Consider the following 18,744-nt stretch of genomic DNA (forward strand, 5'->3'; position numbering starts at 1 on the left):
AAATGGACAATGGAAAAAAATAAACGTGCACAGGGAGAGAGTGTTATTGTTAGACAAGTTCGAATTTAGATAAAATATTGTCCAAAATAAAATATTGAGCCCGAGCTTTTATTTTTTTTACTTTGAGGTAAAAAAAAATTATGTCAAACGTCTACTTCCGTTTTTTTGCGAGACGCTCCTCCTCCTCGATCTGCTGCGCCTGCGCGCGCGCACGCGCACACGCGCACACACATCATCATCATCAACATCAACAAGGATTCCGAGAGGAGTAGACAGACACTACAGACGTGTGTTATTTTTGTCCAGACGATAATAATAACAGAACAGGTAAGTGTACGCTCTAATAACGTTTGATTTCACACGCACGTACGCACGCGCGCGCGCACACACACACGCACACGCACACACACAGTCCTAAACATTCCATGACACTGACACACTATATGTTGACTGTTGTGCAGCTATAGCAAGCAATGTTATAATACTTGAAATATCAGTTGTTTTCAACCCTTTTCATATTAAGGCCCATTATTTATTCATCATCTGAGCCACGGACCACCATTTGATGACATTTAGCCTCTCAGACCCATTTGAGCCACGGACCACCATTTGATGACATTTAGCCTCTCAGACCCATCTGAGGCACGGACCACCATTTGATGACATTTAGCCTCTCAGACCCATCTGAGCCACGGACCACCATTTGATGACATTTGAGCCTCTCAGACCCATTTGAGCCACGGAGTCACGGACCACCATTTGAGGACATTTAGCCTCTCAGACCCATCTGAGGCACGGACCACCATTTGATGACATTTAGCCTCTCAGACCCATCTGAGCCACGGACCACCATTTGATGACATTTAGCCTCTCAGACCCATTTGAGCCACGGACCACCATTTGATGACATTTGAGCCTCTCAGACCCATTTGAGCCACGGACCACCATTTGATGACATTTAGCCTCTCAGACCCACAACTAAAGAACATTTTGAACATAGGAATATAGGATTCTGTCCACGGATTCCATGCTGTATTGAGGTTGGTAAAGTTGGTGCCACTAAGGAGAGATCTAGCAGTGGCAAACTAGCATAACAATTATGCTTTCTTCTTCTTATTCTTAAGTAATGCAGATGTTTAACAATAATTGAACTCTTTGAGAGTGTAAAAGGAAACCAAATGAACCTGTGAGCGTCCATTTGCATGGTTTAATTTTACACTCTTGAGAGTTAAAGATCTATTCGAGGTCCATTTGGTTTAGTTACCAACTCTCAATCATTTAGCTGCATGGGGGTGGGGGGGGGGGGGGGGGGGGGGGCACTGGGAACCCCCGAGGACCACTGGTGCAGCTTGCATTCTAACATATTTTCATAAAAGTGTATATTTGTACGTCTTTGACTTTAAATTGTTCTGATGAATTGAACATGGAGGACCCTGATGTAAACAAGTCTTAGTGCTTTATCACATGGTTTTATCCTCTAGCAGTTTTTGTATTGACCTGAGCTTTCCTGTGAACTTATACCCATTCTACAATCAAACTGTGAATAGCCTACCTACACATTTTCAATCAATCAATAATCTGCTGTTTGTTGTACTTCAGTGGACAACACATTGCATATTAAGGTCCATTATTTATTCTGCATTTGATCCACGGACCACCGTTTGATGACACTTAGCCTCTCAGACCCAAACACTTAGACACTTACACAACTAGAATAGTGTTGTTTTGTCGTTGGATAATATTTTGTCCATATTTCCACGCTGTATTGATGTTGGTACCATTAGGAGAGATAACAGGCACACGTTGAACAAAATGACTTTCTTGTAAATTAAGTAATGCAGATGTTAAATAATTGAACTCATGGTGGTCCTCTAATTCCAGAGAGAGAGACAATTTACAATTTAGGCATATATTAGCATACGCTCTTAATCCAGAGCGATTTACTTACATTAGGCAAGAACAAAAATCATGGCAATACATCACATACATAAAAAGTAGTATTCAAGAAACATGCGTAAGCTAAGAACGTAACAGTGGAATCTCTATATAATGACACTCACACTATACATAATAAACTATACATATATACTATGCTTATAGTGCTATGACTACATACAATACAATTCTAGTGCTGTCTACATCACATGCTATAAGTCTGTATAAAATGCTATCTAAGTCTACAAAAGTGCTGAGAGAGAGAGAGAGAGTGAGAGAATCTAGGTTATGAAGCCAGTCTTCTCCATGTATGGCTATCCAGGGTTTGATGAGGTCAGTGTCTTGATCTTCATAGAGACGGCCATTATATGGAGCGTGATGGACTGACGACCATGTATGGAGGTGTGACGGACGGACTGACTGACAGATTGTGCAGGTTTTCATACTTTCATAGTAATCTGCGACCTATGGTCGCGATTAAAAAAAAATTGTTTTTGTTTTGAGAAAGCTTTCAGCCAGCTAAAATAACGTGTTCCTGGGACAGGGCGATGCAGTGACGGCGAGTAAAACGTGTTAATAAAAATCACACCCGTGTGAAGTGAGGGGCGCTCTTATCATCGTACATCATCATGACGTAAAATAGACGCGGTGACGTGAAATTCTCCATTTATTGTCGGTGGGAATTCAAAGGATACCACTTCACCGCTTTTCAACCTATCTTCATATAATTGACTCTTCGCTAAGTCCCACCCACAAGCCTTGGCCAATACCACGTTAGCGACGGTTACTAGGTAAGGATCCTGGTCACGCTTTTTCAATGCTGGTCAAAATGGTTAAGCAGTGTCAATAAATATATTTGCTGTAGCATGCGTGGACCTCAGAAAGAGCGTTTGTTTTCTTACCTTGTTATGAGCAAACTAGTCCATTCCATGAATTATTTCGCTCCGTTTTGCAGTTTAATGACGCCACATGCACGCACGCATGTGCGCATCGGAGAACACAGAACAGCTGATATGCCTATTGTTAAATTAGTGTATGATATTTGAGAAACGGATTAATCACGTTGTGCTGATTAGTGATTAGACGAGAGTTTTGTCATTATTGGCTTAGGAATGGAACAAAAAGGGCAGGTATGCATGCCTGTATTTTTACATCATGCCGTTATTGTGGTGGTACTCGAAGAGCCAAATATTTTCTGAGGTGGTACTTCAGTATGAAAAAGGTTTTGGGAAACCAAATTGACTCGATCTGACAGAGTTACAGTAAAACCACTGGTCTGTCTCTGACACAGACTTACAGCAAAAGTCACGATGACGCAACAGTGAACTTTGAATCCCAAATAGGACACGTTCACAGAACGGGGCAGCAAATGGGCTTTGGTGCTATTAAGCTTTTAAACAATTACAACCTTATTTCACAGTCAGGGTTGTGTGGAGCTTATCGACTGGCCGGGGGGGGTGGGGGGTAGCAGTGGCGCAAGGGTAGGGTGGCCGGTAGAGCAGCTGGATTGGGAAACGTGGTTCCAAGTTCGATCCCTGCGGGCTCCCCCAGAGTTAGTGTCCAAGACTCTGTGTCTGCACCCCTAATTGCTCCCGATGTGCAGGACAGTGCCTTGCACCAACCATCGTTATGTGTGAATCGGTGAATGTGTGTGTGAATGAGGTGAATGTAATGCATGTAATGCACAATCTATGTAAAGGTGTGTGAATGTGTGTGAATGGGTGAATTTAATGCAGCACATGCTATGTAAAGGTGTGTGTGTGAATGGGTGAATGTAATGCACAACTAATGTAAAGCGCCTTGGATAAAAGGCGATATATATATTATAAATGCACCATTTAGTACCACATTCAACTTTGTCACATCACAGATGTATAGGTGTAAAACAGTTTTTGTGTTGTTGGTTTTTACGGTTTTAATTTGTATTTATTTTTGCATTATTTTATCACATTTTCGACTATGTACTGGTATTACTCTCTCGATTGTTTTTGATGTATTTTCTTTGGTGCAGCACTTTGGAAACCCTGCGTTTGTAAAAATGTGCTGCTAGTATATTGTACATATACGTTGGACTGGATTTCTGTTATCAGGAAGAGGAAAAAGAAAAGAAAAAGAATGAATTAAACAGAAATGAGGTCATGATGGATATAAGGCATAATAATTAATCCGGTACAATATTTACACGAGCTCGGACGTAAGGGTGCAAAAGGTTAACCCATTTAGAGGTCCAGTTTTCTGGAAAAACCTCATGTTTCTAGGTCAGTGGTTCTCAAACTTGTTCATGTCAAGGACCCCCCCTAACCTGACTCCGCCAGATGGGGCAGCAGAGAGTACACTGGGTTCCCCCCTCCTGCTCCCATCTGGGAACTCTCAGGCAGACTTGATGCCCGGCCACAAAACGGCCTGGCCAATCAGCAGCAGCTAGAGGCGGGATAGCTGCTGCTGATTGGCCAGGCCGTTTTGTGGCCGGGCATCAAGTCTGCCTGAGAGTTCCCCGCCCCCCCCCCCCCCCCCAATCTGAAAATATGTAGTTCCATCCAGGGACCCTAGACCAAAGATTTGAGTTAAAAACATTTGCAGTGAAAGAATATACAGTATATATTCAATGATTTGGGCCACAGTTTCACGATTTGTCGAGCAGATCTACAAGCTATACGACACTACGTGAAAAAAGAGGAGTTAACAGGCAATTATGGGCACTAGCGTTTCCCGTGAACCTCAAGTTTAGCAGGCATACAGTAAAATACAGGTGTGATGGTACAATTTGGGAGTTTACCGGGAATTTGCTGGAAAGTTTAACGGGAGTCTTGTGTAATATACACATCCGTATTCCATGCTTTTTGCGCAGTGCGAGCTTGTTTCAAATAGTTTTAAAATAACGGTTAAAGTGGTTCAAACTGCTATGAGGCGACACAGGTGCGTTCTCGTCAGTGTTGTTTATGGCAGCAACATTTGATTTTAGTTTTAGTCATAGTCTTTTGAATAGTTTTAATTTAGTTTTAGTCACATTTTAGTCCCCTGGAATGTCTTAGTGTTCGTCTAATTTTAGTCGACTAAATGTCAGGCGGTTTTAGTTGACTAAATCTACGGTTAATTTAGTCGACTAAAATGTTTTTTGGTGGGCCTTGATGCCGTCGTAATGACTGATTTTACACTTGCTGAAAATAGCCGATCTTGTAGATCTGCTATTTTCAGCATGCAACCAAGTGTAAAATGACTTATACTGGATCTCTTGTCCACTAGTCCCTTCCTGACATTTTAGTCTAGTTTTTATTTGTTGACGAAATCGTCAGTATATTTAGTCTTAGTTTTAGTCATCGTAGCTTAGTTTTCATTTAGTTTCTATTTAGTTTTTGTCAGTGAAAAAAGGTAGTCGACGAACATTCTTCGTCTTAGTTTTAGTCGACGAAAACAACACTGGTTTTCGTCCTAAAAGGGTTCAACACAAAGACGGTGTTGGCACTGTAGTGCTGCCAACGAATATTCCACATTCGAATGAATATTCGAATGTAAAAAATAAAAGAATAATCAAATGTATTAAATTAACGTTCAAATTAAGAAAAATAACAATACAGTCGCTGTGTGAGTTCTACTGAGACTCTGTGCCACGTAAACTAGAACATCATACGAGAATTAGGCTATTAAGATAATTATGAATCATTTAATTTGAAGACTCAAATGAAATCTCTTGAGTCTTTCTTCTTGAAGACTCAAGAGAGCGCATTTCTCAGCACCATACAGGACCGGACCATATAGATAAAGAAAGAGAAAGTTTTACAGCATATTAGGCTGCAATATTCACATCATATTCATATAAAAATCATATACGTTCGACGTTCGAAATCATTCGAAATTCGTTCGAATCCATGTGGTGTTTTAAAAGGAATATTCGAATGTCATTTTTGGCCAATTCTGGCAGCACTATCGTACTGTGGTTGGTGGTAAACATATACATACTAGCAGCAGCGGCGGCAGCTAAACTATGTGTGCACGAGATTAGATCGGTGCCCGTGATGTTCTGACCAAGCTGACGATACTACTAGTGATTGCGATGGCGATCACTATTAGCATGGTAGGCTAGGATATGGTTTCACGCCAACGGTCATATAGTTTCATACTTTAGTTTGAACTGTACTCTGGCACAGGCACGTGCAGAGAGTGTTAGAGGGGCAGGGGCTGAGATCCCGTTAATTAAGAGAGGGCACTTTTGGACAAAACTAGCGAAAATAGCCGATCTACAAGCTCTCAACGCGTCGCGCTGCGACGCGTTGAGAGCTTGTAGATCGGCTATTTTCTTCGGGCCGCAACCCAGCACTCTTTTAGCTAGTGGAGATGTTCGGTGTAACGTCATGGATTTCGAAACAAATTAGTTCACTGCCAAAATGCTGTGTTCAAGTTCAGGAGACTTCGGGGGAAAAAAAGCTATTCTCCTGAATGCTGCATTCCGGCATGGCATGGAAAGGAGAGGAGGGGCGCAAGAAAATGTGCCTCAAATCTTATTACAGAGTGAACATTTGAACTCAAATCTTTGCTTCTTTCGACGTCGGGCCTAAATGGCCTAAACTCATATCTTTGCTTCTGGGAGGGGTCCCTGGAAGAACATATTTTCAGATATGGGGGGGGGGGTCGGCGGCCGATTTACAAATAATTTTGGGGGTCCTTGACATGAAACGGTTCTGAGCACCACATGAATGTGTTTTTTTCGGGAAACTGTCATGGATTATTTAGAAGACATTTCTCTCAGGTCTCAGCGGGTCGTCGGACTCTTTGGCACGCAGCCAGCTGTTATCTGGACAGATTGTCTGTCATACAGAAGACAATCTGCTCAGACATGTAGGGAATGCTCCAGCCAGCCTGTGTGTGTGTGTGTGTGTGTGTGTGTGTGTGTGTGTGTGTGTGTGTGTGTGTGTGTGTGTGTGTGTGTGTGTGTGTGTGTGTGTGTGTGTGTGTGTGTGTGTGTGTGTGTGTGTGTGTGTGTGTGTGTGTGTGTGTGTCTACATTCTACAAGCTATCTACAAGCTCACAACGCATCGCGCTGTGACTCGTTGTGAGCTTGTAGATCGGCTATTTTCAGCAAGTGTAAAAACAGTCATTACGACGGCATCAACGCCCGCCAAAATACATTTTCTTATGATATTTAGTCAACGAAAACTACACTAACAATACTAAAACATTCCAGGTGACTAAATATAAACTATTGAAGAGACTATGACTAAAATCAAAATGTGATGCCAAAAACAACACCGTTTCTGTCCTGAGTGTAAAGTTGGTCTATAAACGTGTCTTTGTGTCCACACTGCAGTGTGGCGTGCCAGAGGGCAAAGGTCAACGACAGGACAGCCCCAGCAGCGGAGCCGCGTTTGAGCTTATCATTCCTGGAGTGGCACGGTAAGGGTTAAGGTGCAACCGCACCACACCACCAAAGTGATCCAAAAATGCCGCAGCTCGCTTGGTCTTCAACCAGCCAAAATTGTCACACGTCTCCCCCCTCCTCCGCTCCCTCCATTGGCTCCCGGTCGCTGCCCGCACAGAGTACAAAACTCTGATGCTGGCATTCAAAGCAACCAAAGGTATGGCATATCTTGCAAGTATGATCGAACCCTACAAACCCTCCCGTGCACTAGCTCAGATCAGCCAAGAGCCAACGCAGGGAAGCTGGAAGTAGCTTCACTTAAAACGCCGGGACAAGTTGGACAACTCTCCACACGTCCCAAACTCTTCTCCCTTCTGGCTCCAAAACTATGGAATGCACTTCCCGTTACAATCAGAACTGCAGACTCACTCCCAATCTTCCGCCGGAGTCTGAAAACCCACCTCTTCATGACTCCATCTTATGGCGTATATATATGCAAAGGCTCAACTTACGTAACTTAGATAGCATTTTATGTAGACATGGCACTATATACTGTAGTATATATGCATAGTTTCATTATAAAGATATTCCACTGTTACGTTATTAGCTTACGTATGATTCATGATAGCTATTTTTTATGTGATGTATACATAAGTATTGTATGTGTAAGTATGTATTCATGATGCCATGTTTTGTTCTTGCTTACTCTTAAATCGCTCTGGATTAAGCTAAACGCCTACATTTGTACCACCACTACTTCATCTTCTAAAACGAACAAAAACCTAACCTTATTCCTAACTTTAACCCATTTAGGCCTGAGGACGGTTCTACAAATGCCTTCTAAATCCTGACAGTTTTCTGAAAAACCTCATGTTTCTATGTCAGTGGTATTTCATGTCAAGGACCCCTAGAATTATATGTATTTGGCCGCCCGAACCCCATCTCAAAATATGTTGTTCCAGGGACCCCCCCCAGAAGCAAATATATGAGTTAAAACCCTCCGAAAGAATATATATTCAAAGATGTGCGCCACATTTTCACGATAAAAAAAAAAATAGCAGACCTACAAGCACCGAGTGCCGCGCTATGAGCTTGTAGATCTGCTATTTTTCAATAGCTAAAGCATAACATAATACTTTAAAAACCAAAAGGGGTAACGATATAGTAACTGCATCGAAAAATCGATTTTAATTTCATGAATCGAAGTGTATCGAAATGAAAACGGCAACATTGACTATGTATCGAATCGTATCATTTTGCACTACATTTCTGTGCGTGGTATTTAGCAATTTTTAGAAGAAAAAATAAAAAGAGGGGTTTAATTACTTAGCTTAAAATAATGTCAATGTATTTTAAATGGTTACTGTATCGATTTCAAATCATTGAATCGTATCGTATCGTCATAATGAACCAATATCCTCCATGTATCGTATCGTCAACCATGTATCGTGGTACGTATCGTATCGCTGTTAACCCATTTTGGGCGGGAACCCCTTTTGGTGTTTTAAACATTATGTTATAATTTAGCTATTAAAAAATAGCAGATCTACAAGCTCATAGCACGCCACCGAGTGGCGCGCTATGAGCTTGTAGGTCTGCTATTTTTGAAAAATCGTGAAAATATTTTTTTCTGAAAACTGGAGGATTTAGAAGATTTTTTTTTTAAATTTCGAGGTCAGGCCTAAATGGGTTCAAATGGATCGTTACACCCCTAGTCAACAGCGTGCACAGGCACGCTTTGAATTCTCAAAATGCATTTTGGCGTGTGTGTGTGTGCGTGCGTGTGCAGGGGCGGCATCATGAACGTGGGCGTGGCTCACAGCGAGGTCAACCCCAACACGCGGGTGATGAACGGCCGCGGCATCTGGCTGACGTACGCCCTGGGCGTGGCCGTGCTCCACGTGGTGCTGCTCAGCATCCCCTTCTGCAGCGTGCCGCTCGTCTGGACGCTCACCAACGTCATTCACAACCTGGTACGTAGAGTATAGATGCTATGGACGCTCACCCAACGTCATTCACAACCTGGTACGTAGAGTATAGATGCTATGGACGCTCGCCCAACGTCATTCACAACCTGGTACGTAGAGTATAGATACTATGGACGCTCACCCAACGTCATTCACAACCTGGTACGTAGAAAATAGATGCTATGGACCCTCAACCAACACAATACACACTCTCGTACGTAGCATATAGATGCTATGGACGCTCACCAACGTCATTCACAACCTGGTACGTAGAGTATAGATGCTATGGACGCTCACCCAACGCCATTCACAACCTGGTACGTATTGTATAGATGCTATGGACGCTCACCAACGTCATTCACAACCTGGTACGTAGAGTATAGATGCTATGGACGCTCACCCAACGTCATTCACAACCTGGTACGTAGTGTATAGATGCTATAGACGCTCACCCAACGTCATTCACAACCTGGTATGTAGAGTATAGATGCTATGGACCCTCAACCAACACAATACACAACCTGGTACGTAGAGTATAGATGCTATGGACGCTCACCAACGTCATTCACAACCTGGTACGTAGAGTATAGATGCTATGGACGCTCACCCAACGCCATTCACAACCTGGTACGTATAGTATAGATGCTATGGACCCTCAACCAACACAATACACAACCTGGTACGTAGAGTATAGATGCTATGGACGCTCACCAACGTCATTCACAACCTGGTACGTAGCATATAGATGCTATGTGCGCTCACCAACGTCATTCACAACCTGGTACGTAGTATATATAGATGCTATGGACGCTCACCAACGTCATTCACAACCTGGTGCGTAGAATATAGTTGCTATGGACGTTCACCCAACACAATACACAACCTGGTACGTATAATATAGATGCTATGGACGCTCACCAATGTCATTCACAACCTGGTACGTAGTATATATGCTATGGACGCTCACCCAACGTCATTCACAACCTGGTACGTAGCATATAGATGCTATGGACGCTCACCCACGTCATTCACAACCTGGTACGTAGCATATAGATGCTATGGACGCTCACCAACACAATACACACCCTGGTACGTAGCATATAGATCAGGGGTGGGCAACTTGGACGATGGAGAGGGCCACTATATTTCCATAACTCACTCCCTAGGGCCATGTATTACTGTCGTAGCAAAAATAGCCGATCCACAAGCTCAAAACGTGTCGCGCTGCGACGCGTTTTGAGCTTGTAGATCGGCTATTTTTGCCATACTCGAATTGAAATCCTGAATATTTTGTTTTGCTATTTTTAATTGGGATCCTGAAAAAGTCATTTTAACTAAATACAAATAGATTGGACATAAAAAAGGACAAATTTAACATTATTTGTAATACTACTCAGCAAGCTACTAATTTAGACTGTAAGTCATTAAAACTGGCGGCCATCTTGAAAATGTTGGAGTTCTGTGTTTTGCCCGAGGTTGATTGTCAAATAGGATCATAATGAAGGTCACCTGTGCCAAATCAATGTCATGCTTTCATCACCAACTGAACTATCTATCATGGTGGCTTCGTAATGGCTGATTTTACACGTGGCTGCGTGCTGAAAATAGCAGATCTACAAGCTCACAACGCATGTAGATCCGCTATGGGCCTTAGTCCTAAAAGGGTTAACCCATTCTGGACGGGAACCCCTTTTGGTGTTTTAACTAAGCATTATGTTATACTTTAGCTATTGAAAAATAGCAGATCTACAAGCTCATAGCGCGCCACCGAGTGGCGCGCTACGAGCTTGTAGGTCTGCTATTTTTGAAAAATTGTGAAAATATTTATTTCAGAAAACTGGAGGATTTAGAAGATTTTTTTTAAATTTTGAGGTCAGACCTAAAAGGGTTAAATAGAGAAATCCGCACACGTGACATGATTTACTAGCGCGGCGTGAGAGCGGCCGGCGTTGTTGTTGACAAAAGGCTGCTCACGTCTCACGCCTGCATGAAAACAGTCCCATTGTGTCATTTATTTTCCTCCACACACACACACACACACACACACACACACACACACACACAATGCAACGGCTGTGTGCTCGCTTTAGCATCGGCGTGAGCAATTTATCACTTCTACACATTCACGGGATTTTGCATTTAATTGCATTCGAACAAGAATGCCGTTTGTGGCTCTGCCAGAGGCAAGCCGCGTGTGCGTGCGTGCGTGCGTGCGAGCGTGTGTGCGTGCAAGCGTGTATGCGAAACGTGTCCACAAGTCTAGTAGAATTTAAAAAAATAGATATTGTGAGGACAATGTTGTTCCTTGTCCTCACAGTAGAGTAGTGATGGTAAAAAAGATTTACCTACAATTAAGAGAAGATTCACTGTGTGTGCTTGTGTGTGTGTGTGTGTGTGTGCGTGTGTGTGTGCGTGTGTGTGTGTGTGTGTGCGTGTGTGCATGTGTGCGTGCGTGCGTGCGCATGTGCGTAGGGTATGTATGTGTTCATGCATGCGGTTAAAGGGACTCCCTTCCAGACTCCGGACCAGGGTAAAGCCAGACTGCTGACTCACTGGGAACAGCTGGACTACGGAGTTCAGTTCACCTCGTCCAGGAAGTTCTTCACCATCTCCCCCATCATCCTGTACGTATACAATAATAACTAGAAAAGTCGCAATTTTGAACAATTGCAAAGTGTGGTTGCCATGAACCGCAGCATTTACCACGGTGAAAGAAATGCAAATGCCACTCCTTTCCATGCCATTTATACCAGAAGGCAGCATTCGGGAGAATTGCTTTTTTTTCCCTCCGAAGTCTCCTGAACTTGAGCGAATTTGTTTCTAAATCCATGTCGTTACACCTGCATCTCCAATAGCTAAAAGAGTGCTGGGTTGCGCCGCGAAAATAGCTGATCTAGATCTGCTATTTTCGCTATTTTTGTCCAAAGGTGCCCTCTTAACCCCCTTATGGCCATGACGTATTATTGACGTAATTAATCAATAATACCTTATGGCCACTGACGTAATTGACGTAATCGTTTAATCCCCTGTAATCGGGAGCTTAATATAACAAAATGTAGCAACTATTAGCTTGTTTGGCTAACGGCCAATGTAATCTATCTAAAACCGGCCGAAATCCGCGCGTGCACGGTCGATCACGCACGCGTGTGATCGTGCATGCATCCCTGCGTAAAATGTGATATTTTGGGCTTGATTAGATCTTAATTTGACTTAGTTATAAAGAATTACGATGATAGCTTAGCATTCCGGACATCTGATAGGAAGTGGTCACCGCTCACTCGCTCTATTTGGTCAAAATCGGCATAATGGTGACGTTACCGCCACCATCAGGACTGATTGTCCCAATATATACTATAGTCTTGCCCCGTGAAAATGAGATGTAGTGTGTATATCGCAGATTTTTCTATAGAGCGTATGCGCATGCTTAAAGTGAATGGGACATTGAGTGGCAAATCGAGTGGCAAAGCAACAGGCAAAGTGAGTTAGACATTGTTGTTGTTTAATGCAATCAGATAAGACTTTTCTGTGTGGATGTATGGGCTGTCAAGGCCAGAAAGTAGTTTTTAGCCACTCAGTAGGCATTCCTGTATAACTTCCTGGTTTGATGATGATGTCACACGCATACCCTCTATTGGCATTAAAATGACAAATTAAACATATGATATGATATGAATAGTGCAGGCAGAAGGCACAATCCACTGTTAATTAGGCTGGCAATAAGCCAGGTAACGGGATTTCAGCCCCTGGCCCTCTAACACTCTCTACACGTACCTGCATGTAGAACTTAGAATGTGGCGTCTGAGGTAGGGCTTTAAAGGAGAATTCCATACTAGAAGGCTTTCTTACCTTTTATTTGTAGTTGTTACGTCCCCACCAAAGAGCTCCAGGTGTTATTTTGTGCAAAAGTGCATTATTGGCTATTTCCCCTACCATAAGCCCTCAATGGGGTTGGGTTTTTGTGCTAATTTGCGTATTTCCATCGAAATAAGTAGTAAAGTGTGCCGCTTGGGATACTATTTACATTATGAAGAGAGGATATATATTTTAAAAAGGGGTTTTTGAGCGATGGAAATAAGCGAATTAGCACAACACCCCAATGCCCCATTCAATTCAATGCAATTCAATTCAATTTATTGAGGGCTTATATTAGGGGAAATAGCCAATAATGCACAAAATAACACCTGGACCTCTTTGGTGGGGACTACGTAACAACTACAAATAAAGGTAAGAAAGCCTTCTAGCATGGAATTCTCCTTTAAACAACTAGTCGACTATTCAACTAGTCGACTAGTAAATCCACTAGTCGACCTTGTTGGTACTAGTTGACTAGTTGATAAGAAAAAAAAAGGGGGGGGGGGTTCGATTTTGTAGTCCTCAAGGTCAGGTAGATTACAGTTATAGTCACCAATGTACCGATGTGTGTGTTTCTTTTTTAACATAACGGGTAGTTCAACGACTAGTAAACTAGGCAACTAGTCGACTAGTAGAAATGACTAAAGTGAATGCCCTAGTCTTTTCTTTTTTTTTAATACATTTTTATTTCATTTTTGGATGAAAGTCACAGGTGCAGGCATACAAAAAGAAATGCACATAAAACATAATTCAAATTCTTTGTCAACTACAATCAGTGGCTTGACCCTTGCCTCATTTTTAAAAATCCCACCCCCCAAACCCCAGCACCAACCACCTTTGACAAAAAAAAGAGAAAAATATAGTAATGATTATAACAATTTTAAACATAACGTAAAAATCGGTGTTGGTGTTAGCATTATGTTATGCTTTAGCTATTGAAAAATAGCAGATCTACAAGCCCATAGCGCGCCACCGAGTGGCGCGCTACGAGCTTGTAGGTCTGCTATTTTTGAAAAATCGAAGAACGACTGACAGAAACATAGCTTTTTCAGAAAACTGTCAGGATGTAGAAGACATTTTTAGAATCTGATCTCAGGTCAAAATGGGTTAAATTAACAACAAATTGTGAATAATAAATTAAAAAAAATATATATGAATACCCTAGTACTGAGGTGATTGTTTCGTCTCCTCCTCCAGATACTTCCTGGCCAGCTTCTACACCAAATACGACACGACGCACTTCGTGATCAACACGGCGTCCCTGCTCAGCGTCCTCATCCCCAAGCTGCCCCAGCTGCACCGGGTGCGGATCTTTGGCATCAACAAGTATTAAAACGACCCCCAAAAGAGGCTGCATGGGGCACCGAGGAAGGACGCACAGGGGGCACAGAGGATGGGTGGGGAAATTGACTATTTGGCTATTTTGTTCCAAAGTGTAAAAGATATGTATGTATACAGTAGGGCATTCACTTCTAGTCATTTTTACTAGTTGACTAGTTGCCTAGTCGACTAGTTGACTAGTTATTTAACTACCTATTATGTAAAAAAAAATTGAAATACATATTTTTACATTTAAAAACTGTGACTATAACTATAATCTACCTGGTCTTGAGGCCTACAAAATTGGGGGGGGGAAAAAAACGTTTTTTTTCTTATCAACTAGTCAACTAGTACCAACAAGGTTGACTAGTGGATTTACAGTACTAGTCGACTAGTTGCTTAATGCCCTAGTATACAGACAGACAGACAGACAGACAGATAGAAAGAAAATGGTCTTAGGTAATGTAAAGCTGTGGTTCCCAAACCTTTTCACTTCAAGGACCCCCAAATTGACACTAATTATCCCGCAGACCCCCATTTGAAAAGATATGCCATGGGGACCCCCATAAGAGAAGATCTTTATGGCTCTAGCAGTGATTCTCAACCCGTTTAATTTCAAGGACCCCCCCAGTTTGACATGCATTAGTCTACAGACCCCCATTTAATGGCATTTCCATCTCTGGGACCCCCAATTTATATTGTAAAATCAATGTCAATTGAACTCTGAGTGTGTACAAATGGATCCAGTTGTACACTCAGAGTTACAGACCCATAAGGGTCGACTTGGTTCCAAACTATCATTTAGCTGGGGACCCCCTGGAACTCCCTCAAGGACCCCTGGGGGTCAGCCGGACCCCTGCACTTTGGGAACCACTGATGTACACAATACATGATGAGAACACGCTTTAATATTCGACAATAAGGTCTAATATTTATACATAGTGTAAAAATAGGTCTATTAATATTTCTATATTTACAACAGTGTACAAATAGGTCTATTAATATGTATATATTTACAGCATAGTGTAAAAATAGGTCTATTAATATTTCTATATTTACAACATAGTGTACAAATAGTTACCCATTCCACTGGTGCAAAAGCTGAGCCAACAGCACCCCCATGTGGACTTTGGTTTAACCGCAACGCTACTGCTATAAACCCTCTACTATGAGGCTATTCTGTCGTTTCATTTTACGCTCTCAAGAGTTGCATTATTGTTAAACATCTGCATTACTTCATTTAGGAACAAGTCTACACAATTTGAGTCTCATAATGAAGGACATGTTCCATCATGTATTCTCTACATTACTTGAGACCTTTTCTTTTTTTACACGGGGGTTGAAAAAAAATAGCCAATTTAACACGAGGTGACCATGCTTTCTGTATCCTGTGCCACGTGGTAAAATATAAGTGTAACCCTTGGTGTGTGTGTGTGTGTGTGTGTGTGTGTGTGTGTGTGTGTGTGTGTGTGTGTGTGTGTGTGTGTGTGTGTGTGTGTGTGTGTGTGTGTGTGTGTGTGTGTGTGTGTGTGTGTGTGTGTGTGTGTGTGTGTGTGTGTGTGTGTGTGCGCGCGCGCGGACACACACACACACACTGAGTAAGAAGATCCAGGGCTCCATCTTGCGTCACCCATCCCTAAACTAATTTTGCAATTTTTTACTATTTAAAAAAAAACATTTTAAAATAGTTCATCGAAACATTGTGAGCTTGTAGATCGGCTATTTTAACTATTTTAAAAGGGTTTTTTAAATAGTTAAAAAATGGCAAATTAGTTTAGGGATAAGGGGTGGCGCAAGATATAGGGCGTCGCAGTCCCGCCCCCTTTCATGACAACGCCAGGCCCAGGAAATAATTCCCAATGCATTTTTCCCATAGACATTTCAAAAAGTATTTATTTAAAGACCTTTTAAGCAAAGCCAAATCGAGTTGTGACAAATCATGACAACAAACACAATATTTTGGACCAAACAAATAATTACAAAGAAGAAAAACGACAAAGAAAGTGTTGTAACCTGCTATTTTTTTTTCTTCTTTCTAATTATTTGTTCGGCCCAAAATGTTTTGTTTGTTGTCATGATTTCTCACAACTCGAGTTGGCTTTGTACAAGGCTTAAAAGGTCTTTAAATAAATACTTTTTGAAATGTATATGAGGAAAATGAACGGATAATAATTTCCTCGGCCCTGGTAGGGGGCGGGACTGCAACGCCCCCCGACCGATGTCAGAGAGTCCAAGACAACCAACCAAGTTTATAACTGTAATAATTATCATGCACAAGCAAACAAACAAGTACCCATAATGCAGTGCGTAACCATACGTTAAGCCCCATTGAACGATGTCCTCCTGTAATTGCGTGTCCAAAATCGGGACGCCGTTTTTGTGATAGTGGTTAAAAATGGGGACTAATCAAGACTGCATAAAATGTACAGATATACCGGTGTAAAAATAGGCAATTCATGAACGACATACGATATCACTTGGTGTGTGTGTGTGTGTGTGTGTGTGTGTGTGTGTGTGTGTGTGTGTGTGTGTGTGTGTGTGTGTGTGTGTGTGCGTGTGCGCGAGCGCGAGAGCGCGTGCGTGCGCTAAGCCGTTTTGTACAGTGCGTGTAAATGTAATTGTTAGCGATAATTATTGTCAGCTGTGGATGTACAAGTATACGCGGAGATGCCGTTGACAGGAGAATGCCATAATATTGCATTGCTAACTTAAAAAAACAGTCAATATTTAAATGATGTTCGTTCTTTGGTTTGGAAAAGAACCCCCCCCCCCCCCCCCCCCCCCCCCTAGGCTGGCCTGGGGTCAGATGTAACCTTTTATTTGTTGTTGTTTTTTTTTGTTTTTGTTTTTTTCGTCCCTCACATTGCTCGTGACACAAGGACTGAGTTTGGGGCCGAAGGCGGGCGGCCGATGAAGCTGATGTTTAAGTTTTAAAACGTGTTATTTTTAGCTTATTATATAGCTTACATAAAAGGATTTCTTTGCGAATACAGTTTTTGTTGTTTTGTTTTTGTTTGTTGTCCCTTTCTTTCTTTCTTTCTTTCTTTCTTTTTTTTTTTTCTGTTTGTCACCAAAGGGTCACCATGCAGGCAGTGTTGTTATCGTCGACTAAAACTAAAATGACTATACCTTTTTATCACTGACAAACTAAATGAAAACTAAGCTATATGATGACTAAAATTATGACTAAATATATTGACAATTTCATCAACAAATAAAAACTAGACTAAAATGTTAGGGAGAGAGAGACTAGACTAGTGGACAAGAGATCCAGTATAAATCATTTTACACTTGGTTGCATGCTGAAAATAGCCAATCTGCAAGCGTGCAGATCGGCTATTTTCAGCAAGTGTAAAATCAGCCATTACGACGGCATCAAGGCCCGCCAAAATACATTTTAGTCGACTAAATCAACTGTAGATTTAGTCGACTAAAATCTTACGACATTCAGTCGACTGAAACTAGACCAACACAAAAACATTCCGGGTGACTAAAACTAAATGTAAACTATTCAAAAGACTGACTAAAAACTAAAATCTAAATGTATCTGCCAAAAACAACACTGCTCCTTGGGTCCAAAGTTCTCCAAGCGGTTGCGAGGAGTTGCACGGTGACCCTTTGGTGTGGTTTTTGGTTCCGTTGAATTCAACCAGTTGAATCACTAATAGGGACGACGTGTGTCAACGTGCAACGGGACATGTCAGGGCTTAACCCATTTTGGGTGGGAACCCCTTTTGGTGTTTTATTAAGCAGTATGTTATACTCTAGCTATTGAAAAATAGCAGATCTTGAGCTTGTAGGTCTGCTATTTTTTGAAAACTCTTGAAAATGTGCCGTGCCGTACTTAGTTTGAATATATATATTCTTTCAGGGCGAACGTTTTAAACTCAAATATTTGCTTCATGTGGGGTCCCTGGAACAACATATTTTGAGATGGGGGTCTGTGACCCAATAGAGATAATTCTGGGGGTCCTTGACATGAAAGAGGTTCAGCACCACTGACATAGAAACGTAGGTTTTTCAGAAAACTGTCATGACTTAGAAGACATCTTGTAGAATCGGTCTCGGTTAAAAGGGCCTTGCAACCGGGGAGCGTGGAACGCAGGCGTTGTTGCCTGGATCAACGACAGGTCTCCTCCAGGTCTGCTCAAGAGGGGCGCGACAACGCAAGCGTAGGAAAAAAACAAAAGCTACACCGAATCCAGGTCTGGTGAGTCGCGGGGGGGCGTGTGCACGAAACGAGCACGCGCGCAACAAATTCACGGGACCGCGCTCGCGTAAATATGCTTGCGTTGTCGCACCGCGACTTCTCCACGC

The 18,744-nt window shown here is 42.1% G+C and overlaps 1 protein-coding gene across 1 annotated transcript; it reads left to right on the plus strand.

Annotated features, from left to right (window-relative positions):
* Positions 1–219: 219 nt before the first annotated feature.
* On the plus strand, positions 220–17,419 carry ormdl1 (ORMDL sphingolipid biosynthesis regulator 1). The gene is made up of 5 exons (XM_079518600.1): positions 220–327; positions 7,238–7,323; positions 9,078–9,261; positions 11,728–11,879; positions 14,305–17,419. The coding sequence occupies exons 3-5, from the start codon at positions 9,088–9,090 to the stop codon at positions 14,438–14,440; spliced, it is 462 nt and encodes a 153-aa protein (XP_079374726.1). The 5' UTR covers positions 220–327; positions 7,238–7,323; positions 9,078–9,087; the 3' UTR covers positions 14,441–17,419.
* The last annotated feature ends 1,325 nt before the right edge of the window (positions 17,420–18,744 follow it).

This window comes from Electrona antarctica (assembly GCF_951216825.1).
Source record: "Electrona antarctica genome assembly, chromosome: 13".
Taxonomy (NCBI): domain Eukaryota; kingdom Metazoa; phylum Chordata; class Actinopteri; order Myctophiformes; family Myctophidae; genus Electrona; species Electrona antarctica.